The sequence below is a fragment of the Myxine glutinosa genome, chromosome 11 (assembly GCF_964187855.1).
Source record: "Myxine glutinosa chromosome 11, kmMyxGlut1.1, whole genome shotgun sequence".
NCBI classification, from domain to species: domain Eukaryota; kingdom Metazoa; phylum Chordata; class Myxini; order Myxiniformes; family Myxinidae; genus Myxine; species Myxine glutinosa.
The window spans coordinates 1,157,752-1,183,059 of record NC_136271.1 but is presented as its reverse complement, the minus strand read 5'-3'; the positions used below and the strand labels follow the sequence as shown (position 1 = coordinate 1,183,059).

The 25,308-nt window shown below is 43.3% G+C and overlaps 1 protein-coding gene across 7 annotated transcripts in view; it reads right to left on the bottom strand.

Moving 5' to 3' along the window:
- Positions 1 to 25,308, bottom strand: part of LOC137436347 (coiled-coil domain-containing protein 85C) — a 189,302-nt gene that overhangs the window by 66,450 nt on the left and 97,544 nt on the right. The window contains exon 4 of one of the 7 annotated variants that reach the window (XM_078786337.1): positions 18,539 to 20,247. The exons of the other annotated variants lie outside the window; for them this stretch is intronic. Coding sequence (XP_078642463.1) covers positions 20,218 to 20,247 — 30 coding nt within the window. The 3' untranslated portion in view covers positions 18,539 to 20,217. Of the gene's footprint in view, positions 1 to 18,538; positions 20,248 to 25,308 lie in introns of those variants that run through there. 7 annotated transcript variants of the gene reach the window in all.

Genomic DNA, 25,308 nt, shown 5'->3' with positions numbered 1-25,308 from the left:
TCTAGGGGTAGCATCATCATCATCATTGGCTGAGGGGTAGCATCATTGGCTGAGGGGTAGCATCATTGGCTGAGGGGTAGCATCATTGGCTGAGGGGTAGCATCATTGGCTGAGGGGTAGCATCATTGGCTGAGGGGTAGCATCATTGGCTGAGGGGCGACATCATTGGCTGAGGGGCGGCATCGTTGGCTGAGGGGTCGCATCATTGGCTGAGGGGTAGCATCATTGGCTGAGGGGTAGCATCATTGGCTGAGGTGTAGCATCATTGGCTGAGGCGTAGCATCATTAGCTGAGGGGCGACATCATTGGCTGAGGGGTAGCATCATTGGCTGAGGGGTAGCATCATTGGCTGAGGCGTAGCATCATTAGCTGAGGGGCGACATCATTGGCTGAGGGGCGACATCATTGGCTGAGGGGCGGCATCGTTGGCTGAGGGGTCACATCATTGGCTGAGGGGTAGCATCATTGGCTGAGGGGTAGCATCATTGGCTGAGGTGTAGCATCATTGGCTGAGGTGTAGCATCATTGGCTGAGGGGTAGCATCATTGGCTGAGGGGTCACATCATTGGCTGCGGGGTGGCATCATTGGCTGCGGGGTGGCATCATTGGCTGAGGGGTCTTCTCCTCACTGCTCATTACTAAAAACTGCTCTTCTATGTGAGGATTGATAAATAAAAGCAATTAGAACCAGTAAATTTAGTTTTATATGGCATTTTGCCTCTCTATTAGAAAGTGTGCGAAAATTATATATCTTCGCCATAGGTTGACCTTTGACCCCCACTGCAACCATGGTAACCCCTTAATTATACATAATAACATTGACCCAACGGGGCATGGGTCGTCTAGTTGTTTATCAAATGTGATATCACGTATATTACAAATACATTTGTGCAAAATAATTGTTTGAATTATGATTGCTTTAAACCATGACAAAACGGCATCTCGGGTACAGTCATTTATCTATACTAGGGCATGCCCGTACTATATCTATATCTAAAATTATATCCCCCCCCTCTATTTACATGAAATGGTTTGGTCCAAAGCGAACGGCTTGCGAGTGGTGACAATCCCCCCCCTCTATTTACATGAAATGGTTTGGTCCAAAGCGAACGGCTTCCGGAGTTTGGTAAAGAAATCGCCATCGCGTGCACAAACGCGCAGGAAAGCGAATGAATCGCAAATTCGTTTTTATTAGTTGTAAAACATAGTTTAACGCCAACATAGTTTGCAAACGTGAAATAAATGAATACGCTCTCAAATGTGCCATCCGAGGCAGAGTGTGCCCGCCACGTTCGGCACACGCGATCGTTCGCTGCTCTCTGATTGGTTGAATCGTTTTTTGGACATAGCTCGGTAAGTAATTGTCCGATTAATATGAAACCTTGAAAAGGCACATCCTCGGGTCCCCAGCAATATACCTGGCAAGTTAAAAGTATATCGGACCCGTGGTTGTCGAGAAACAGCGGTCACAGACAAACAAACGTACAGACAGAGATTACTGGAATTATAGATAGATATCGACAAATCTGAGCAGTGTCTGTGTTCTCACTTAACGACTCCCTCAAACTTTTGTTTCCGTGGTTGTGAAGTGTTTTTAATAACGTTGTGGTGGTTTTGAATCACGTGGTGGTGAGGTGTTTTGAATTATGTGGTGGTGAGGTGTTTTTAAATGACGTGGTGGTGGTGTTTTTAAATGATGTGGTGGTGAGGTGTTTTTAAATCACGTGGTGGTGAGGTGTTTTTAAATCACATGGTGGTCAGGTGTTTTTAAATCACATGGTGGTGAGGTGTTTTTAAATCACATGGTGGTGAGGTGTTTTTAAATCACATGGTGGTGAGGTGTTTTTAAATCACGTGGTGGTGAGGTGTTTTTAAATCACACGGTGGTGAGGTGTTTTAAAATCACGTGGTGGTGAGGTGTTTTTAAATCACGTGGTGGTCAGGTGTTTTTAAATCACGTGGTGGTCAGGTGTTTTTAAATCACGTGGTGGTGAGGTGTTTTTAAATCACATGGTGGTCAGGTGTTTTTAAATCACATGGTGGTGAGGTGTTTTTAAATCACGTGGTGGTGAGGTGTTTTTAAATCACGTGGTGGTGAGGTGTTTTTAAATCACATGTTGGTGAGGTGTTTTTAAATCACATGTTGGTGAGGTGTTTTTAAATCACATGGTGGTGAGGTGTTTTTAAATCACATGGTGGTGAGGTGTTTTTAAATCACATGGTGGTGAGGTGTTTTGAATTGATTGGTGGTGAGGTATTTATAATTGTGGTGGTGAGGTGTTTTTAATTATGTGGTGGTGAGGTGTTTTTAAATCACATGGTGGTGAGGTGTTTTTAAATGACGGGGTGGTGAGGTGTTTTTAAATCACATGGTGGTGAGGTGTTTTTAAATCACATGGTGGTGAGGTGTTTTTAAATGACGTGGTGGTGGTGTTTTTAAATCACGTGGTGGTGAGGTGTTTTTAAATCACATGGTGGTGAGGTGTTTTTAAATGACGTGGTGGTGAGGTGTTTTTAAATCACATGGTGGTGAGGTGTTTTTAAATCACATGGTGGTGAGGTGTTTTGAATTGATTGGTGGTGAGGTATTTATAATTACGTGGTGGTGAGGTGTTTTGAATTGATTGGTGGTGAGGTATTTATAATTACGTGGTGGTGGGGTGTTTTGAATTGATTGGTGGTGAGGTATTTATAATTACGTGGTGGTGAGGTGTTTTGAATTGATTGGTGGTGAGGTATTTATAATTACGTGGTGGTGGGGTGTTTTTAATTATGTGGTGGTGAGGTGTTTAGAATTAGTTGGTGATGAGGTGTTTTGAATTATGTGGTGGTGAGGTGTTTTGAATTACTTGGTGGTGAGGTGTTTTTAAATGACGTGGTGGTGAAGTGTTTTTAATTTCATGGCTGTGAGGTGTTTTTGTTACGTGTTTTATGGCTGTGAGGTGTTTTTATTACATGTTTGATGGCTGTGAGGTGTTTTTATTACGTGCTTGATGGCTGTGAGGTGTTTTCAATTTCGTGGTGGTGAGGTGTTTTTAATTTCGTGGTGGTGAGGTGTTTTTATTACGTGTTTTATGGCTGTGAGGTGTTTTTATTCCGTGTTTTATGGCTGTGAGGTGTTTTTAATTTTGTGGTGGTGTGTTTATTACGTGTTTTATGGCTGTGAGGTGTTTTTATTCCGTGTTTTATGGCTGTGAGGTGTTTTTATTACGTGTTTTATGGCTGTGAGGAGTTTTTAATTTTGTGGTGGTGTTTTTATTACGTGTTTTATGGCTGTGAGGTGTTTTTATTCCGTGTTTTATGGCTGTGAGGTGTTTTTAATTTTGTGGTGGTGTTTTTATTACGTGTTTTATGGCTGTGAGGTGTTTTTATTCCGTGTTTTATGGCTGTGAGGTGTTTTTATTACGTGTTTTATGGCTGTGAGGAGTTTTTAATTTTGTGGTGGTGTGTTTATTATGTGTTTTATGGCTGTGAGGAGTTTTTATTACGTGTTTTATGGCTGTGAGGAGTTTTTAATTTTGTGGTGGTGTGTTTATTATGTGTTTTATGGCTGTGAGGAGTTTTTATTACGTGTTTTATGGCTGCGAGGAGTTTTTAATTTTGTGGTGGTGTGTTTATTATGTGTTTTATGGCTGTGAGGTGTTTTTATTACGTGTTTTATGGCTGTGAGGTGTTTTTATTACGTGTTTTATGGCTGTGAGGTGTTTTTATTACGTGTTTGATGGCTGTGAGGTTTTTATTCCGTGTTTGATGGCTGTGAGGTGTTTTTAATTTCGTGGTGGTGAGGTGTTTTTATTACGTGTTTTATGGCTGTGAGGTGTTTTTATTACATGTTTGATGGCTGTGAGGTGTTTTTATTCCGTGTTTTATGGCTGTGAGGTGTTTTTAATTTTGTGGTGGTGTGTTTATTACGTGTTTTATGGCTGTGAGGTGTTTTTATTACGTGTTTGATGGCTGTGAGGTGTTTTTATTACGTGTTTGATGGCTGTGAGGTGTTTTTAATTTCGTGGTGGTGAGGTGTTTTTATTACGTGTTTTATGGCTGTGAGGTGTTTTTATTACATGTTTTATAGCTGTGAGGTGTTTTTAATTTTGTGGTGGTGTGTTTATTATGTGTTTTATGGCTGTGAGGTGTTTTTATTACGTGTTTGATGGCTGTGAGGTGTTTTTATTACGTGTTTTATGGCTGTGAGGAGTTTTTAATTTTGTGGTGGTGTGTTTATTACGTGTTTTATGGCTGTGAGGAGTTTTTAATTTTGTGGTGGTGTGTTTATTATGTGTTTTATGGCTGTGAGGTGTTTTTATTACGTGTTTTATGGCTGTGAGGAGTTTTTAATTTTGTGGTGGTGTGTTTATTATGTGTTTTATGGCTGTGAGGTGTTTTTATTACGTGTTTTATGGCTGTGAGGAGTTTTTAATTTTGTGGTGGTGTGTTTATTATGTGTTTTATGGCTGTGAGGTGTTTTTATTACGTGTTTGATGGCTGTGAGGTGTTTATTATTACGTGTTTGATGGCTGTGAGGTGTTTTTATTACGTGTTTGATGGCTGTGAGGTGTTTTTATGACGTGTTTGATGGCTGTGAGGTGTTTTTAATTTCGTGGTGGTGAGGTGTTTTTATTACGTGTTTTATGGCTGTGAGGTGTTTTTATTACGTGTTTGATGGCTGTGAGGTGTTTTTATTACGTGTTTGATGGCTGTGAGGTGTTTTTATTACGTGTTTGATGGCTGTGAGGTGTTTTTAATTTCGTGGTGGTGTGTTTATTACGTGTTTTATGGCTGTGAGGTGTTTTTATTACGTGTTTGATGGCTGTGAGGTGTTTTTATTACGTGTTTGATGGCTGTGAGGTGTTTTTAATTTCGTGGTGGTGTGTTTATTATGTGTTTTATGGCTGTGAGGTGTTTTTATTACGTGTTTGATGGCTGTGAGGTGTTTTTATTACGTGTTTTATGGCTGTGAGGAGTTTTTAATTTTGTGGTGGTGTGTTTATTACGTGTTTTATGGCTGTGAGGAGTTTTTAATTTTGTGGTGGTGTGTTTATTATGTGTTTTATGGCTGTGAGGTGTTTTTATTACGTGTTTTATGGCTGTGAGGAGTTTTTAATTTTGTGGTGGTGTGTTTATTATGTGTTTTATGGCTGTGAGGTGTTTTTATTACGTGTTTTATGGCTGTGAGGAGTTTTTAATTTTGTGGTGGTGTGTTTATTATGTGTTTTATGGCTGTGAGGTGTTTTTATTACGTGTTTGATGGCTGTGAGGTGTTTATTATTACGTGTTTGATGGCTGTGAGGTGTTTTTATTACGTGTTTGATGGCTGTGAGGTGTTTTTATGACGTGTTTGATGGCTGTGAGGTGTTTTTAATTTCGTGGTGGTGAGGTGTTTTTATTACGTGTTTTATGGCTGTGAGGTGTTTTTATTACGTGTTTGATGGCTGTGAGGTGTTTTTATTACGTGTTTGATGGCTGTGAGGTGTTTTTAATTTCGTGGTGGTGAGGTGTTTTTATTACGTGTTTTATGGCTGTGAGATGTTTTTATTATGTGTTTTATGGCTGTGAGGAGTTTTTATTGCGTGTTTTATGGCTGTGAGGTGTTTTTAATTTTGTGGTGGTGTGTTTATTATGTGTTTTATGGCTGTGAGGTGTTTTTATTACGTGTTTTATGGCTGTGAGGAGTTTTTATTGCGTGTTTTATGGCTGTGAGGAGTTTTTAATTTTGTGGTGGTGTGTTTATTATGTGTTTTATGGCGGTGAGGTGTTTTTATTACGTGTTTTATGGCTGTGAGGTGTTTTTATTATGTGTTTTATGGCTGTGATGCGTTTTTATTACGTGTTTTATGGCTGTGAGGTGTTTTTATTACGTGTTTTATGGCTGTGATGCGTTTTTATTACGTGTTTTATGGCTGTGAGGTGTTTTTATTACGTGTTTTATGGCTGTGATGCGTTTTTATTACGTGTTTTATGGCTGTGAGGTGTTTTTATTATGTGTTTTATGGCTGTGAGGTGTTTTTATTACGTGTTTTATGGCTGTGAGGTGTTTTTATTACGTGTTTTATGGCTGTGAGGTGTTTTTATTATGTGTTTTATGGCTGTGAGGAGCTTTTATTACGTGTTTTATGGCTGTGAGGTGTTTTTATTACGTGTTTTATGGCTGTGAGGAGTTTTTAATTTTGTGGTGGTGTGTTTATTATGTGTTTTATGGCTGTGAGGTGTTTTTAATTTTGTGGTGGTGTTTTTATTACGTGTTTTATGGCTGTGAGGTGTTTTTATTCCGTGTTTTATGTCTGTGAGGTGTTTTTAATTTTGTGGTGGTGTGTTTATTATGTGTTTTATGGCTGTGAGGTGTTTTTATTACGTGTTTGATGGCTGTGAGGTGTTTTTATTACGTGTTTTATGGCTGTGAGGAGTTTTTAATTTTGTGGTGGTGTGTTTATTACGTGTTTTATGGCTGTGAGGAGTTTTTAATTTTGTGGTGGTGTGTTTATTATGTGTTTTATGGCTGTGAGGTGTTTTTATTACGTGTTTTATGGCTGTGAGGAGTTTTTAATTTTGTGGTGGTGTGTTTATTATGTGTTTTATGGCTGTGAGGTGTTTTTATTACGTGTTTGATGGCTGTGAGGTGTTTATTATTACGTGTTTGATGGCTGTGAGGTGTTTTTATTACGTGTTTGATGGCTGTGAGGTGTTTTTATGACGTGTTTGATGGCTGTGAGGTGTTTTTAATTTCGTGGTGGTGAGGTGTTTTTATTACGTGTTTTATGGCTGTGAGGTGTTTTTATTACGTGTTTGATGGCTGTGAGGTGTTTTTATTACGTGTTTGATGGCTGTGAGGTGTTTTTATTACGTGTTTGATGGCTGTGAGGTGTTTTTAATTTCGTGGTGGTGAGGTGTTTTTATTACGTGTTTTATGGCTGTGAGATGTTTTTATTATGTGTTTTATGGCTGTGAGGAGTTTTTATTGCGTGTTTTATGGCTGTGAGGTGTTTTTAATTTTGTGGTGGTGTGTTTATTATGTGTTTTATGGCTGTGAGGTGTTTTTATTACGTGTTTTATGGCTGTGAGGAGTTTTTATTGCGTGTTTTATGGCTGTGAGGAGTTTTTAATTTTGTGGTGGTGTGTTTATTATGTGTTTTATGGCGGTGAGGTGTTTTTATTACGTGTTTTATGGCTGTGAGGTGTTTTTATTATGTGTTTTATGGCTGTGATGCGTTTTTATTACGTGTTTTATGGCTGTGAGGTGTTTTTATTACGTGTTTTATGGCTGTGATGCGTTTTTATTACGTGTTTTATGGCTGTGAGGTGTTTTTATTACGTGTTTTATGGCTGTGATGCGTTTTTATTACGTGTTTTATGGCTGTGAGGTGTTTTTATTATGTGTTTTATGGCTGTGAGGTGTTTTTATTACGTGTTTTATGGCTGTGAGGTGTTTTTATTACGTGTTTTATGGCTGTGAGGTGTTTTTATTATGTGTTTTATGGCTGTGAGGAGCTTTTATTACGTGTTTTATGGCTGTGAGGTGTTTTTATTACGTGTTTTATGGCTGTGAGGAGTTTTTAATTTTGTGGTGGTGTGTTTATTATGTGTTTTATGGCTGTGAGGTGTTTTTATTACGTGTTTTATGGCTGTGAGGAGTTTTTAATTTTGTGGTGGTGAGGAGTTTTTAATTTTGTGGTGGTGTGTTTATTATGTGTTTTATGGCTGTGAGGAGTTTTTATTACGTGTTTTATGGCTGTGAGGAGTTTTTATTACGTGTTTTATGGCTATGAGGAGTTTTTAATTTTGTGGTGGTGTGTTTATTATGTGTTTTATGGCTGTGAGGTGTTTTTATTACGTGTTTTATGGCTGTGAGGTGTTTTTATTACGTGTTTTATGGCTGTGAGGTGTTTTTATTATGTGTTTTATGGCTGTGATGCGTTTTTATTACGTGTTTTATGGCTGTGAGGTGTTTTTATTACGTGTTTTATGGCTGTGAGGTGTTTTTATTACGTGTTTTATGGCTGTGAGGAGTTTTTAATTTTGTGGTGGTGTGTTTATTACGTGTTTTATGGCTGTGAGGTGTTTTTATTACGTGTTTTATGGCTGTGAGGTGTTTTTATTACATGTTTGATGGCTGTGAGGTGTTTTTATTCCGTGTTTTATGGCTGTGAGGTGTTTTTATTTCGTGTTTGATGGCTGTGAGGTTTTTTTATTACGTGTTTTATGGCTGTGAGGTGTTTTTATTACATGTTTGATGGCTGTGAGGTGTTTTTATTCCGTGTTTTATGGCTGTGAGGTGTTTTTAATTTTGTGGTGGTGTGTTTATTACGTGTTTTATGGCTGTGAGGTGTTTTTATTACGTGTTTGATGGCTGTGAGGTGTTTTTATTACGTGTTTGATGGCTGTGAGGTTTTTATTCCGTGTTTGATGGCTGTGAGGTGTTTTTAATTTCGTGGTGGTGAGGTGTTTTTATTACGTGTTTTATGGCTGTGAGGTGTTTTTATTACATGTTTGATGGCTGTGAGGTGTTTTTATTACATGTTTGATGGCTGTGAGGTGTTTTTAATTTCGTGGTGGTGAGGTGTTTTTATTCCGTGTTTTATGTCTGTGAGGTGTTTTTAATTTTGTGGTGGTATGTTTATTACGTGTTTTATGGCTGTGAGGTGTTTTTATTACGTGTTTTATGGCTGTGAGGTGTTTTGAATTACTTGGTGGTGAGGTGTTTTGAATTACTTGGTGGTGAGGTGTTTTGAATTACTTGGTGGTGAGGTGTTTTGAATTACGTGGTGGTGAGGTGTTTTGAATTACGTGGTGGTGAGGTGTTTTGAATTACTTGGTGGTGAGGTGTAATCGTCCCAAACTTCCAGTCTGCTCCTACCCCTCCCCTATGTGTGTGCTGAGGGGTTCTTTCTTGAAAAAAAACCATTCAACCTAAATTGCCTATAAAAATGTAATATCACAAACACAACAAATACATTTGTGCAAAGTAATTGTTTGTATTATGATTGGTGAAAATCATGACAACACAGCAACTCAGGTACAGTCATTAGCCTCAGTTAAAATAAGCCCGTTCCTCAGTATCGACGCTTGGTGAGGCGAGCGCAGCTAGTATATATATATGTATCTATGTATAGGTGTGTGTGTGTGTGTGTGTGTGTGTGTGTGTGTGTGTGTGTGTGTGTGTGTGTGTGTGTGTGTGTGTGTGTGCGCGCAATAAAATGACTCGTGGTAACAATGATAATGTCTTTAAGGTGATTTATGGCCTCATTCACTTCCCCTGAGCGAATACGCACACACCCCCAACCCATAAAACTTATTTGGCGCCACATGTAAAACTACTCCAGGTTTCAAAGCTGTTCCAAAACATTCACTTATCACAGCTGAAACCCATTGGTCCCTGCAGGCATGAGCAGCTCATGCCTGAAATAACATGTTCTCAGCCAATGCTGTGGCCTGCAGGACAAGATAGTGGGTGATGGTAACTCTTCTAACGCTTTCCAAATCACAAAATGCACATACTTTTTACATTAGAGATAACACACATTAGTTAATTCTCAAAGCCATAACATCCAACAGTTTGAAATTTTTAATGTTAATATGGAAGGAAATTAAGTGGAAACGGCCGTTCCAACAGGCTTTGGTAAATGCAATTACATCGAAGTTCAGAGATCACAGTTGAACAATGTCTTCTCAGCCAGAAAAAAGGGCAAAAGCGATTGTACAAAGAGAGGGTTTCAATAACAATCTATATACCATGTATAAATATGCACAATGAGTACAAAGTGGGTCGGGGAGGGGACAGCAGAGATGAAAGAAAGGTGTGGAAGGAAGGATGTGTGTGGGGTGGAGGGGTGGAGGGGTGGAGGAAGGGAAATGTCAAAAATTCAGTGTCCTCCAAGTCCCATTATGTCATACAAACATGACCTCATAGGTGGAAGAATAATACAACTTTAATGAAAACCAGGATAACAGTTGTCCGAGAATACTTTTTTTTTGGATACGAAGTCGAGGCTTGTGTAAGAGCTAACACATAAAACATACAATAAACAAGCATTCTGAGTATTGCGCTGCAATACATGTCCCCTACCAAAGTTCAAAGTGCCATAACTGTCAAAAATGATCGAATATGCAAATTTATGCACGGTCGATGCTGGTTTTCAAACTTGATCTGAGGTATGCTGAGACATGTGTGTGTCACGCCTCGCCTCGTTGATAAGCCCGCAAGGTCGCTCCGTGGAGCGGCCTGCATGGATTGCACTGTGTGAATTATATAATTACCAACTCACGGTCTGAGGTACTAGCGATTCAAGAGATATCTATTTAAAAAAAATATATTTTCGTTTAATTAACGATATCTGCCAAACCACGTGCCCTATCGCAAATTCCAAAGGGACATTTTAGCCGACTGACATGCTGAACAGATTTGTGAAGTTTCCCCTCGATTGGATCAAAAATGAGGGAGGAGCTCGGTTTTTGAATGTTCATGCTTAAAAACGTCATAACTCTGAAACCATGTGACGCATGTCATGCTCACTGACTTTTTTGTTCGTCATGGGTATGCGATTCTGCCTGCAAAGTTTGGCCTCGATCTGTTCAGCCTTTGCAGAGAAAAAGGGGTTTTCGTGTTTTCACGAAAAACAATATGGCGGCCGAACCACGTGATCTGTGACATCATAATTACCATTAAAATATTCTACAGATTGAGTCCCTCCTATGGTGAAAATTTGATCTCAATCGGTCCCATTATTGCAGAGAAATTGGTTTTTAAAGGAAATTAAAACTTAAAATGGCACTGAGTTAAGGATCATCAGAATTCCCAAAGTGCAAAGTGCCATAACTTTGTCAAAAATGATCGAAACGTCGTGAAGTTCGAACTTGATCTGTAAGATATCATGAGGAAACCATATGCCAAGTTTGAAATCATTAGCATTAAGCGTTTAGAAAAAAAGTCCGGAAAACTGTTCTTTGCGTGACGGACTGACGGACTGACGGACTGACAGACTGACGGACTGACAGACTGACGGACGGAGGGACGGCGTGCAAACCTATAGTCCCCTCCGGTGTACAGCGGTGGGGGACTAACAAGCATTCTGAGTATTGCGCTGCAATACATGTCCCCTACCGGCAGTCTGTCGTCTGGAAAACTGTTGGGGAAATTACCAAGGGTTATTTACCCACAGGTTCTGAATCGTTCCCAATCGCTAATTACCTCAGGACAGGCTCACCTGTGATTCGCACTCGGGACTGCGATTTATACACCTTGCAGACAGGTCAGCAGAAGCACGACAAAAAAAGTTGTTGATAAAGAACCTTTCGAGTCGCTAAATATCAGTAATTTTTTATATTTTCCGGTTCACGATCAATGATCGATGTGTCTATATATGAAGAGTTCAGATGCAAAAACAGATATATCCATTTTTGCTGAAATGAGAAAATCAAGATTTTCTGCTGTGCATTCCAGGTGAAACCCATCAAAATGACATGGGCTGTATCTTAAAATACGTGGACGCGATCGGGTTTTGGGAGAAAATGATTTGCCTACTGAAACGGAGGTATTGAAACATATACTTCGGTAAACATAGTTCAGTTTCATCAAAAATGGCGTTTATCGGTTTTTGCGCCTGAACTCTTCATATGTTGTCCGGCTTGGCTCCGCCCCTCCCGAAAGCGCGCCGCTGTGTTGCGCTTTTGACGTTCGCGAGACGAGGCTGAGGGCGCGCGGTGCGGCTTGAGGAGAACTCCAGAATAAACAAGAGATATCCATTTTAAAAATATTTTCGTTTAATTAACGATATCTGCCAAACCACGTGTCCTATCCCAAATTCCAAAAGGACATTTTAGTAGACTGACATGCTGAACAGATCTGTGAAGTTTCCCCTCGATTGGATAAAAAATGAGGGAGCGGCTCAGTTTTAAAGGTTCATGCTTAAAAACGTCATAACTCTGAAACCATGAGACGCATGACGTCATGCTCGTTGACTTTTTTGTTCGTCATGTGTATGGGATTTTGCCTGCAAAGTTTGGCCTCGATCTGTTCAGCCGTTGCAGAGAAAAAGGGGTTTTCGTGTTTTCACGGAAAACAATATGGCGGCCTAACCACGTGACCTGTGACGTCATAATTACCATTAAAATATTCTACAGACCGAGTCCCCCCTACCGTGAAAATTTGATCTCAATCGGTCCAATTATTGCAGAGAAAATCTTTTTTAAAGGAAATTTAAACTTAAAATGGCACTGAGTTAAGGATCATCAGAATTATCAGAATTCCCAAAGTTCAAAGTGCCATAACATTGTCAAAAATAATCGAAACGTCGTGAAGTTCGAACCTGACCTGTAACTTATCATGAGGAAACCATGTACCAAGTTTGAAATCATTAGCATTAAGCGTTTAGAAAAAAAGTCCGGAAAACTGTTGTTTGCGTGACGGACTGACAGACTGACGGACTGACGGACTGACGGACTGACAGACTGACAGACTGACGGCCGGAGGGACGGCGTGCAAACCTATAGTCCCCTCCGGTGTACACCGGTAGGGGACTAATAAAGGGAGTGGTACACAAGAGGGGGAGAGAGAGGAAAGCACAACAACAGCAGGGAACAGGGACATCGGGAGATCTGTGGAAGGGAAAGGGCTGGGGGGGGGGGGAGGTAACACGGGATAAACAACATGGACACGACTCGGACTTTCATGAAAGATAACGGAATTTGAAGGAGATGGATTTGGGGTGGATTATATTTTGTCGTATACACAATCGAGGCTCATGTAAGAGTGAACACATTGAAAATGAAAACATGCACAGACACACAAAACATGCAATGAAGGGAGCAGGAGACAAGAGGGGGACAGAGGGAAGCACACAAGCACAACAACAGCAGAGAACAGGGACGTCGGTAGATCTGTTGAAGGGGGAGGGCTGGGGGAGGAGGCAGGGGTACACGGTACAAAGCAAATGAACACTTCGAGGAACCCCAAGAAAGAAGTTGGAGATATAAAGAGGCAGATTTGGGGTGTTTTAACGGGGGTAGAAAAGATCAAGGTTTTGGATGGGGGAAGATAATTTATTTCTTCGTTCTCTCCTTCTAACGGCGATAGTGGTGAACAGGTGTTCTGAAGATCTAGAGGGAGGAGTGTGATTGAATTGAGTGAGGGAGTTTGTTCCAGAGGTGGGAAAAAGAGGAATGAAAGAGTGAAGGTGAGCAGAGAGCCTTGATTTTGGCAGTTTCACCAGAAGAGGGTTGATGGCAGATCTTTTGCGACCTGCAGGAATATTTGGGGTACAGAGCACAAACAGAGCAAGGGGAGCAAGGCCGGAGAGGATCCGTTAGAAGACAGAAAGACCTCCAACATGCCGGTGAGAGAGAGAAAGACCCTCAGAATCAGCTTCATCGCGGGAGATTCCAATGATTCTGAATGCTTTGGTTTCAACAGCATGAAGCCGAGCTAGGTGTGAGGCAGGAGCACCGGCCCAGAGGGGAGAGCAGTATTCCATTGAGCTGCGGATGAAAGCCTTGTATTTGGTGAGGAGCTCAGGTGTGCCAAGGATGCTGAATCAATGACTGGTTTTGGAGGCCAGCTTGGAAATGTGATTTTCCCAGGAAAGATCATAGGAGATAGTAAGACCCAAAAGCTTGAGTGACAGAACTTCTTCAAAAGGATTGTTCAGAAAGTGGATGGGAGGGTTGTCCAGTCGGTCTTTACGGAGAGACATAGTGAGAGTGTGAGATTTGTCAGGATTGAAAGACATGTTCCACTTATTTGACCAGTCTGTGATTTTGTCCAGGTTTGCAGAGTGCGGAGGCTGCAGACTGCCGATCTGAGGGATGTAGAATGGAGCCGCAGAGAGTGGAGTCATCAGCAAAGAGATAGAGAGGGTTTTCCAGAGAGTCAGAGAGATCATTGATGAAGATTAGAAAAAGCACAGGGCCCAGAACACTGCCTTGGGGAACTCCAGCCTGAACAGGAAGGGAAGATGAGGGAATTCAATTTTAAAAATGTCTCAAACTCATTTTGCAAAAAATGTTCGTTTCCCATGAATCGTACACTTTTCAAAATCCAATCTCACCCCTCCCCTCCAAATCCTCCCCATCACCCATCCCTTTCAAATCTCCCCCCTTGCCCCTTCCCTCCCCTCCCTCCTAAACTCCCCCCACACCCCTCCCCTCCGAGACTCTCCCTCGCTCCTCCCCTCCTAGACTCCCCTCTCACCCCTCCTCCTCCTCCTCAAAGCATCCTCCCTGCTTCTTCCCCCTTCCAACTTTCACCTTCATCTCCCCCAACCTTCTGCCTCGCTCTTCACCCTCCTCAAATAACACCTCACTGTGCCTCACCCAATCTCCATCAAACCTTTTGTCCGCCCCATTCTTCCCTTTCTCCAAGCTATTTTGAAATCTCTGTAATCTCTGACACACCTTCAACAGCTCTCCCTACCTCTTCCTCCTCTTCCACATCTTACCCTACCCCTCCCCCCCCTGTTCTGGACCCGATGCTCCCCCTTCCTCTTCATTAACGGTATGGACCTCAAACATCCGGGGCCTTCGCTCAAACTTGACTGACCTCTCCATACAGGTTGCTTCTGACAAACCAGACGTGATCTGCTTAACAGAAACTTTCCTCCTTCATGATGTCTCTGATGCCTTGGTATCTCTCCCAGGTTACTCCATCCTCCGGTATGATAAGACCTGAGCCTCGTCCTGGAGGTGGGGTTGCTATCTTTATAAAAAACTCTCTTCCTCACTCGCCCTCCACTGCCCTCTCTCCACCTCACCCACAGGAATACCTTTGGCTATGGCTTCCCCTTCGCTCCCACCTTTTGTTCATATGTGTGTTGTACCGTCCACCAAACAGCGATGACTCCATCTACATCTCACTGTCTGATAATATGGACCAACTTCTATCTACCCATCCCAACTCTCTCTTCCTCATATGTGGTGATTTCAATTGTCACCATGCCAGTTGGCTGGGTGTGGGTACCTCTCTCACCAGCCATGGCTCTTCAGCAAAGGACTTCTGCGACTCACTGGGACTGACACAATCTGTCAATTTCCCGACCCGGATCTCAGTCAACGGAGCATCTTCTCTTCTGGATTTGGTTATGACAAACTTCCCTGAAAATGTCTGCTGCTCTTCTTCTGCTCCAATCGGCTCATCTGATCATGTGCTTGTCAAAGTGGACATCTCTCTGACCATTCTCAGAGAGCCTCCTCAGCGTCGACGAGTCTGGCATTTCACTCAGGCCAACTGGCACGGTCTTCAAGCAGCCATCAATCATCTGGACTGGTCTCCCATCTCTACCGCCTCTGACATCAACTCATCCTGGGAATTCTTTCAAAGTAAATTGCTCTCTCTCATGCACAGATTTATCCCATCTCGTCTTCAGTTGTCATACCCTTCCTCCCGTCCATGGTACACGGAATCTTGTGGTGAGGCTGTTGCCCTGAAACAACTTGCTTTCGTCTCCTGGAAAGCAAATCCAACGGAAGGAAATCTCATTTCCTTTCACAAAGCCCGAAACAAGTGTGTGTCCACCCTCAGGAGATCCAGGAAACAATATCTCACCATTCTCAAGACCGAACTCTCTTATCTGTCTCCCTCTTCCAAATCCTGGTGGTGTCTGGTCAAATCTGTTTCTGGTGTTTGTTCCCCCTCCATCCCCTCCCTCACCTCAAACGGCTTAACGGCTGACTCCGCACGTGAAAAAGCTGAATGCCTCAACTCTGTGTTTGCCTCTAAATCTTGTGTCCCAAACCCATCCCTCTCTGTACCCACAGTACCCAGTCGTACCCAGCTGCTCCTGGACTCTGTGTCCTTTCCTCCTGACAAGGTGGAAAAGTTTCTGTCAACCCTCGACTCTGATTCTGCAACTGGTCCTGACGGCATCAGCCCACGGGTCCTAAAATCATGTTCTTCTGCTCTTTCACTCCCTCTTTCTGTTCTCTTCACCCTCTCTTTTGCTCAAGGTCATCTGCCATCTGCTTGGAAATCAGCCAACATCACCGCTTTGCACAAAAAAGGTGCAAAAACAGATCCCAGCAACTACAGACCAATCAGCCTTCTCCCAATTATCAGCAAAGTCATGGAATCCATCATTGCTTCAGATATGAAATCTTTCCTCTTCTCCAATGGCTTGATCTCTGATCATCAATTTGGTTTCAGACCTGGTCACTCTACTCTGGACATGCTGCTTCTGCTTTCTCAACAATGGATGGAGGTCCTCAACGCCAAACAGGAAATTAGAGCTGTCTCCCTTGACATTTGACGTGCCTTCGATACGGTCTGGCACCCTGCTCTGCTCACCAAACTCTCCTCCTTTGGTATCCATGGAAATCTCCACGCATGGCTGGCGGACTTCCTCTCTGGTCGTAGTCAACGTGTGGCCCTGAATGGGTTTCTCTCATCTCCTCTTCCTGTTCAGGCTGGAGTTCCCCAAGGTAGTGTTCTGGGCCCTGTGCTTTTTCTGGTCTTCATCAATGATCTCTCTGACTCTCTTGAAAATCCTCTCTATCTCTTTGCTGACGACTCTACGCTCTGTCGCTCCATTCCTCATCCCTCAGTTCGGCAGTCTGCAGCCTCCTCACTCTCTGCAGACCTGGACAAAATCACAGACTGGGCAAACAAATGGAACTTGTCTTTCAATCCTGATAAATCTCACACTCTTACGATGTCTCTCCGAAAAGACCGACTGGAAAACCCTCCCATCCACTTTCTGAATAATCCTCTCCAAGAAGTTCTGTCACTCAAGCTTTTGGGTCTCACTATTTGCCATGATCTTTCCTGGGAAAACCACATTTCAAATCTGGCCTCCAAAGCCAGTCGCCGACTGGGCATCCTCCGTCGTGCGAAGTCCTTCCTTGGCACACCTGAGCTCCTCACCACATACAAGGCTTTCATCCGCAGCTCTATGGAATACTGCTCTCCCCTCTGGTCTGGTGCTCCTGCCTCACACCTAGCCCGTCTTCACGCTGTTGAAACCAAAGCGTTCAGAATCATTGGAATCTCCCGCGATGAAGCTAACTCCAAGGGCCTTTCACTCACTCACCGCAGGCAGGTTGGTGGTCTTTCCGTCTTCTACCGACTCCTCTCTGGCCTTGCCCCCCCCAGCCCTCTCTGGGCTCTGTCCCCCAAATATTCCTACAGGTCACACAAGATCTGCCTGCAACCCTCTTATGGTTAAACTGCCAAAATCAAGACTTTCTGCTCACCTTCACTCCTTCATTCCTCTTTTCTCCCACCTCTGGAACAAACTCCCTAACTCTCTTCAATCCCACTGCACCCTCCAGGTCTTTAAAACAGCTGTTCACCACCATCTCTTATCCTCCCCCATCCAAAACCTTGATATTTTCTACCCCCGCTAATTTCGGTACCCTTGTGTTTTATACCTCTCCCCCCCGCCCTCCCCCTCCCATGCCTCCTGCCCCCAAGCCCTCTCCCTCCCACACTTCTCCCTGCTCTCAAATGTTGTGGTTGTGTGCTTCCCCTTCTCTCCCCATCTTATCTTCCGCTCCCTCTTTTTGTGTGTTTTGTTTGTCTGGTTGATTTGTTTGTGAAATAAATGTTAGCTCTTTCACGAGCCTCGATTCAGTATACAAAAAAATAAATATATATATAAATAAAAAAAAGCTACGTGTTGACTTTGACAGGTGAGTAGGGATACCACAAGATATTCTGTTCGATACTCGAATAAGAGAGTTTCATGAGCAGTGTGTGGTGCCATATCGTATCGAAAGCTTCAGATGATGATGATCAGAGATCAAGCCATTGGAGAAGTGGAAGGATTTGATATCAGAAGCAATGATGGATTCCAGAGATGGGAGAGGCAGTAGAGATGGGAGAGGCAGTAGAGATGGGAGAGGCAGTAGAGATGGGAGAGGCTGTAGAGATGGGAGAGGCAGTAGAGACGGGAGAGGCAGTAGAGACGGGAGAGGCAGTAGAGACGGGAGAGGCTGTAGAGACGGGAGAGGCTGTAGAGACGGGAGAGGCAGTAGAGACGGGAGAGGCAGTAGAGACGGGAGAAGCTGTAGAGATGGGAGAAGCTGTAGAGATGGGAGAAGCTGTAGAGATGGGAGAGGCAGTAGAGATGGGAGAGGCTGTAGAGATGGGAGAGGCTGTAGAGATGGGAGAGGCAGTAGAGATGGGAGAGGCTGTAGAGATGGGAGAAGCTGTAGAGATGGGAGAGGCAGTAGAGATGGGAGAGGCAGTAGAGATGGGAGAGGCAGTAGAGATGGGAGAGGCAGTAGAGATGGGAGAGGCAGTAGAGATGGGAGCGGCAGTAGAGATGGGAGAGGCAGTAGAGATGGGAGAGGCAGTAGAGATGGGAGAGGCAGTAGAGATGGGAGAGGCAGTAGAGATGGGAGAGGCAGTAGAGATGGGAGAGGCAGTAGAGATGGGAGAGGCAGTAGAGATGGGAGAGGCAGTAGAGATGGGAGAGGCAGTAGAGATGGGAGAGGCAGTAGAGATGGGAGAGGCAGTAGAGATGGGAGAGGCAGTAGAGATGGGAGAGGCTGTATAGATGGGAGAGGCTGTATAGATGGGAGAGGCTGTAGAGATGGGAGAGGCAGTAGAGATGGGAGAGGCAGTAGAGATGGGAGAGGCAGTAGAGATGGGAGAGGCAGTAGAGATGGGAGAGGCAGTAGAGATGGGAGAGGCTGTAGAGATGGGAGAGGCAGTAGAGATGGGAGACCAGTCCAGATGATTAATGGCTGCCTGAAGACCGTGCCACAGCCCTCACCAGCGCGATCACGTGCCACAGGAAAAAGGGGACCGAAAAACAACAACAACCACAGTTCCCGGAAAAAGGCCAACCCCCGCTTGCGGGGAAAAATGGCCTCTAAAGGTGGTTTTTGAAGACCGTGCCAGTTGGCCTAAGTGAAATGCCAGACTTGTTGATACTGAGGAGGCTCTCTGAGAATGGCCAGAGAGATGTCCACTTTAACAAGGAAATGATCAGATGAGCCGATTGGAGCAGAAGAAGAGCAGCAGACATTTGCAGGGAAGTTTGTCATAACCAAGTCTATAAGAGAAGGTACTCCATTGACTGAGATCCGGGTCGGGAAATTGACAGATTGTGTCAGTCCCAATGAGTCGAAGAAGTCCTTTGCCGAGGTGCTAGGTACCCACACCCAGCCAGCTGGCATGATGACAGTTGAAGTCACCACATATGAGGAAGAGAGAGTTTGGATGAGTTGATAGAGGTTGGTCCACATTGTTGTCAAGCGAGATGTAAATGTCGTCATCACTGTTTGGTAGACTGTACACAAAACGTAGGAGCGGAGAGGAAGCCATAGCCAAAAGCACTCCTGTGGGTGTTATGGAGTGAGGGCAGTGCAAGGAGAGCGAGGAAGAGAGTTTTTGATAAAGATAGGAACCCCACCACCATGACGAGGCTCAGGTCTATCATAACGGAGGAGGGAGTAACTACGGAAAGATACTATGGAGTCAGGGACATTTTAAAGGAGGAAAGTTTCTGTTGAGCAGATTAAGTGTGGTTTGTCTGAAGCAACCTGAATGGAGAGATCAGTCAGGTTTGAGCGAAGGCCCCGGATGTTTGAGGTCCATACCATTAAATAAGAGGGAGGGAGAGCATCGGATACAGGAGAGGAGAAGGTAGAGGGAGTGTAAGATGAGGGAAGAGAGGGAGAGGTAAGGAGAGCTGTTGACTGTGTGTCGGAGATTGTAGAAGAGGTAGGAAAGAGGGCAAGATGAGGAGGAGGACAAAAGGCTAGGTTGTGATGGGATGAGGTACAGTGAGGAGAAATACAATAGGGGCAGAGAGAAGAGGTTTTTAAGGGGAGGGGTAGGAGGAAGGTAGTGATGGAATTATGGATAGGAGGGAGTTTTGAGAGGTGACATGGAGTGGGACGCTGGTGAGGGATAGGCTTGGTAGGATACGGGCAAGTAGTAGTCGAGGAGGGAACAGACAGGGAAAGGTTTAACACTGAAGATATACAACAGGAACAATTAATGAAATACAAACAGCCATTAGAAACTGGGGTTTTTCAGATTTTCAAGTCAGAGATACGTTTAAAATGTTAGAGGACAAATGAAATAAAGGCGAGTTAGCGATTGGAGAAAGGAAGAAATGCTGGAAAGATCGATTTGAAAATAACAATCTTTTGAAGAAGAAGAGTAGTGCATCTCCTATATAAGAGAGCCGTTGGTCTGTCTGTGTGTGTGTGTGTGTGTGTGTGTGTGTGTGTGTGTGTGTGTGTGTGTGTCGCCATCTTTCTCATAGTTGGCTGAACCGATCTTCGTCAAACTTTCAGAGGTTCATCAGTGAGTGTCTGGGAGGGTTTTAGGCAAAACAAACAAAAAAAAGTTCGTTTTTTTGGATTTTCTCTAAATAGCTCTATAGTGCCGAAACCTTTTTTATTAATGACTAGGGTGCATCAAACGCCCAACTATTTTTAAAAAGATGTTGGATTGATCTGTCCCAAATTTTATTTTGTTCCAATCATAAAATAAAGTTGCTATGCAAAATTTGGTAAGGTTTGGACATCATCTTCTGGGTCCACCTCACCATTTCATATTTTGAGTCGGTGGTATCAGAGTTGGAAATTTGACACGCAGCTGTTTTGAGGCCCATAAATAAAAATGAAAGGATTGACTGATTGCTACATATAATAACTCTTTGTAAAGGTATTATTGTGCTCTGTAGCAATATATCATCATCATAGGGATAGGGATACAATTCATTTATATACAAATAGTCAAAATAATGATTTTTTTCAAAATATGGATATAAAGCTAAATGAAGAGTATTTTTAAAATATAATATATAAATTAAAGAATATCCTGAATGTTGTAGTCATCTTGTCTTTACAGAGATCTTTTAACTAGACAAGATGATTAAAACAATTATTAGGCTATACTCTAATAAAATTGGATAATTGATTTATTTGTTGTACATAATTATGAAATGACATTATTGTTACTAATACTACCTTTTTCTTTCAAATAAAACAATGGATGGCACAGTAAAGAAAGCATCTGTTGCAACAAGAGAGTCCACCAAGGTGTTTGGTCTTGGAAGTGCCATAACTGAACAAGATTCCCAGATCAATGGCACCAGACTTCCAACTTGTTTACAAGTACTACGTTGTTTCATGTGGCACACGGAAGATGGCAAACTTGAACGACGCTCTCGGTGGGAATCAGCAAAGCTTGTACTGCAGAAAGTGACACCATTTTATGGCAAGGCTAATATTCCTATCATCTCTGAACGCAAGGCTATTGAGAAAATTATCAAACTTGCAGATGATAATTCCAAGCTTAGATCAATCCCTATCAACCGAAGAACAACTCCAGCAAGCATCACAAAGGTGAATCAAATGGAGATGAAATTTATGGAGACATTTCCCTTGTGGCCCAATGATGCTAGTTCTCACATCAAGAATCCTGAAGACTTAGCATTCCTGAAATCTATGAAGACAGATCGCTGTGCAACATTTGGCTGCCAAGATAAACTGTTGGCAGATAAGATGCAGCGTAAAGTGAACCGCGAGGAAAAAGAATCAGAGAGGCGAGCAAGTATGGAGCTGGAGTTCAACATAAATACTACAACCACTGTGTATAATATTAGTGACAGTGATGAAGAAGTAACTCTTGGACCTTCAACAAGCACACCAACAACCTCAAGAAGTCATCATCGTTTAGTTAGACCTGGCACATCAGTTTTCATTCCACATGACATCCTGAAGAGGCCCAGTCTTGTTTCACTGGCAACAAGGATGAAGATGACACCAACCCAACAGGCTGCTTTCACAGAAGCTCTTATTGAAGAAACAGGAGGGGATGTAGCGAAGGTGTCAACATCATATGCTACAGCAGATAAATCAAGACGCAAAATTGGACAGCATATTGCTACTACCTGTAAGGACAAATGGATACCTCCGAAGCTTGCTACGTTGCACTGGGACTCAAAGCTGCTTCCATGCTTAACTAACCAAAACACTTTTGAAGAACGCCTGGCTGTGCTTTTGGGTTCTCAAACTGATATGAAGCTGCTGGGTGTTCCATCCTACAAGCCTGGAACAGACCGTAAATCTGGAGATATAATTGCTCAGCTGACTAATAACCTACTTGAATCATGGAACTGCCAAGAGAATGTTGTCAACTTGACATTTGACACAACTGCATCTAACACCGGCCACATCAGTGCAGCTTGTGTAACAATTCAACAACGGCTTAACAAAGCTCTTCTATGATCAGGCTGCAGACACCACATTGGTGAAGTCATTCTTACGCACATTTTTACTGATCTTAAAGTTGAAGCATCTAAGTCACCAGATATCTTCCTCTTCTCAAGGTTTCGCAAGAACTTTGAAATGTTTCCACACACATTCAATGAACCACTTTCACGATTTGATCCATCTCAACTAAATGAAGCAGCAACAAGTTTGACAAGTGACTGGCAAAATAATGTTCTCAGACTCTGTCACACCGAGCAATCTCTAAGACGTGATGATTATTTGGAATTTGTTGATCTGTGTACTGTATTCCTTGATGGTGAAGTAGCTGAACATCAAATAACCTTCAAGCGTCCTGGTGCACTGCATAAAGCCAGATGGATGGCGAAGCTCCTCTACTCAATCAAATTATGTCTCTTCGAAAAACAAATCGCTGATCTTCCAGCAGGTACAATTACCACAGAAAAACAAGTGCCAAAGATCAGAGAATTTGTCACGTTTGTCACTCTAGTATACAGCTCCTGGTGGATGACATGTACCTCTGTCACCGATGCCCCATGGAATGACCTGCAGCTCATCTCCAAACTGAAACAGTATGAAGCTGTCAATGCTGGAATCTCAAGAAGTGCCCTGAAAGCCTTCAAACGACATCTCTGGTACCTCACAGAAGAGATGGTTCCACTTGCCCTCTTCAGCTCAGTTGTTCCTCATGTCATGACCATCGCCGTGCTCTGGCAGACAGACTTCTGGAGGTTCAGCCAGATTTTCCAGTAACCAACCCACAAGGACGGTTTGGTACTGGGTTTGGAAAGCCCAGATTTCCTGATGACTTGACTGAGAAGACCACTCTGGCTGATTTTGTTGGACCAGATTCATGGTACCTATTTCATCATCTGAAGCTTGACTGGGCATTTCTAGTTACCGATGTTCAAGAATGGACTAACTCTGCAGCCTACCAGACATCATGGACTAATGTTGAAGCCTTGAATGTGGTGAATGACTCTGCAGAAAGGGGAGTTAAGCTTAGCTCTGACTTCCTTTCAGCAGCCAGAAGTGAAGACCACTACCAAAATGTGCTACAAGTTGTTGAGCACAACCGCAAGGAGAACCGAATCTTCGAAAGCGAGCAGCTCAAGACTAAACTGTCAGAAATGTCCATGAAAACTACAGTATCTTTGTTTTGTTTCTATTTTCATGTTCATCCATAGTCAGATGTACTCGTATTAAGATGATAAATGCTAAGATTGTGTATATATGATTCTACTGTAATAAAAATTATATCATTCTGGTATCTATAATACTGTAACGAATGTGGAAACGTTACAATGTGAACGTTACAAAAGTACGGTAACACCCTGTTAATGTAAATAATGGTCGCAGTCGGCGTCCTAGTTAATTGCATGAAACTTACACGCAGGTCACGATATATCTTTTAAATAGTGTATTTCCTTATTCCATGTAGGCTAAATATGTGTTTTCCCACTAGATTGACTTTGCATTGTATCAAACAAAATAAGCGTAGGCCCTTCCAATTTCCCCAAAACCTCCCTTCCAATTGCCTTCCGCATTTTGGCCGGTTTTCTTCAAACCACCATTGGCCACGAGGTAGGGTTGGGGAAGAAAGGCGTGTCTCCACCTCGTCATAAGAGGGAAGGAGTGAACCAGCCCTAACAGCCAATCAACACCGCGGTGAGTGACCCGGTAGGCGTGCCCTCGGAGTCGGCGGCTTGATTTCGCTCGAGGTGATAAAAGCGACTGTAAGGGACTGCTTAGAGAGATGACTGGAGAGATGACCCTGGGAGATGAGCAAAGAGGCTGCACCAAGAGAAGCGGTGAGATGCGAAACGCTCCAAGCCAAAGAGGAGAGGTACTCGGCAAGGAAACCAGCTTTGGAGAGACGCGCTGAAAGGAGGGAGACGGCTCCACCCCAAGAAGAGGAGCAGGTGTGCCGAACCAGCGCGTGACGTCCACCGCAGCGGATACACGACGGAGGGTTTCCCGCCAAAACCGCGAGAAATTGCGAACTGCGGCCTCCCGACTTTGCCTCCCTCTCAAGCAATCCATCTCAAGCCCTACCTGCCTGCAATATCCCCTGTGTAAGTGTGAACGTCCTGTCCTACTCGTTGTCTTGGGGCTAAGTAAAAATGAATAGTGTAAGTTAACGATTCGCTGTGTTACTGTTTCTTCCATCCATTGCTTGTGTGTGTATAATAAAATCTGTTCTTCCTCCGTATTCTTCTTCTTCTTCTTTTTCATTCTCTTTCGGTCGCTTTAGAGATTTCCCGATTGAATATCTGTGGGGCGATCTGGTCAACGTCGGGTGGAATCGGGTTTTAATCGGGGAGTAACTGTTCGGACGCGGTTAAATACACCACCGCTCGGTCAATATAACATCTAAAACCCGCGTCTGTAACATTTGGTAGTCAGGAGGTGGGATTCGAACCTGGGACTAAATTTATTTAGCCCAAATTTTGGACACCAATTGTGTTAGTACAGTAACATTTGGTGTCGAGGAGTTGGATTCAGACCTGGGACTAAATTTGTTAGGCCCAAATTTTGGAACACCAATTGTACTATTAGAGTAACAATTGGTGTCGAGGAGGGAGATCGGACCCGAAATCGGACCCGAAGCGCGCTTAACGCGCTCAAAATTACAAGCTGCCGAAATTTATTTTGTTTTATAAAGCAAAACCCGAATTTTGAGATCGCGCCATGGACAATCAAGGCGATCGGATGTCGGTGGGAGAGATAGACAGGGTGGAATCGACCCAGGACCTCGGGGAAATGTATGTGGATGAAAGGGAGGAGGAGAGCAATGAGGAGGCGGTTGAGGGGGTATCAGGCGCACCAAATGGCGTCCTCGCGCACGTGGGCGTAGCGGCACCAAATTTTGCCGCGGCCGCGACCGTAGCAGCGCCGCAGGTGGATTCGAACCTTTTTATGTTGCAAATGGGGGCCCTTATGGAGAGGCTAGAAGCAAAAATGGGAGTAATGGGAAACCAAATGGGGGTAATGGGGAACCGGATGGATGCTCAGGGTGAGCAAATGGGGGTAATGAGGGACGAAGCGAGGGGTACCGGTGAGAAGTTAGACAAAAATTTTGAGGGGTTAGACAACGGGATAAAAGAGGTAAAGAATGGGTTAACGGGGGTGGAA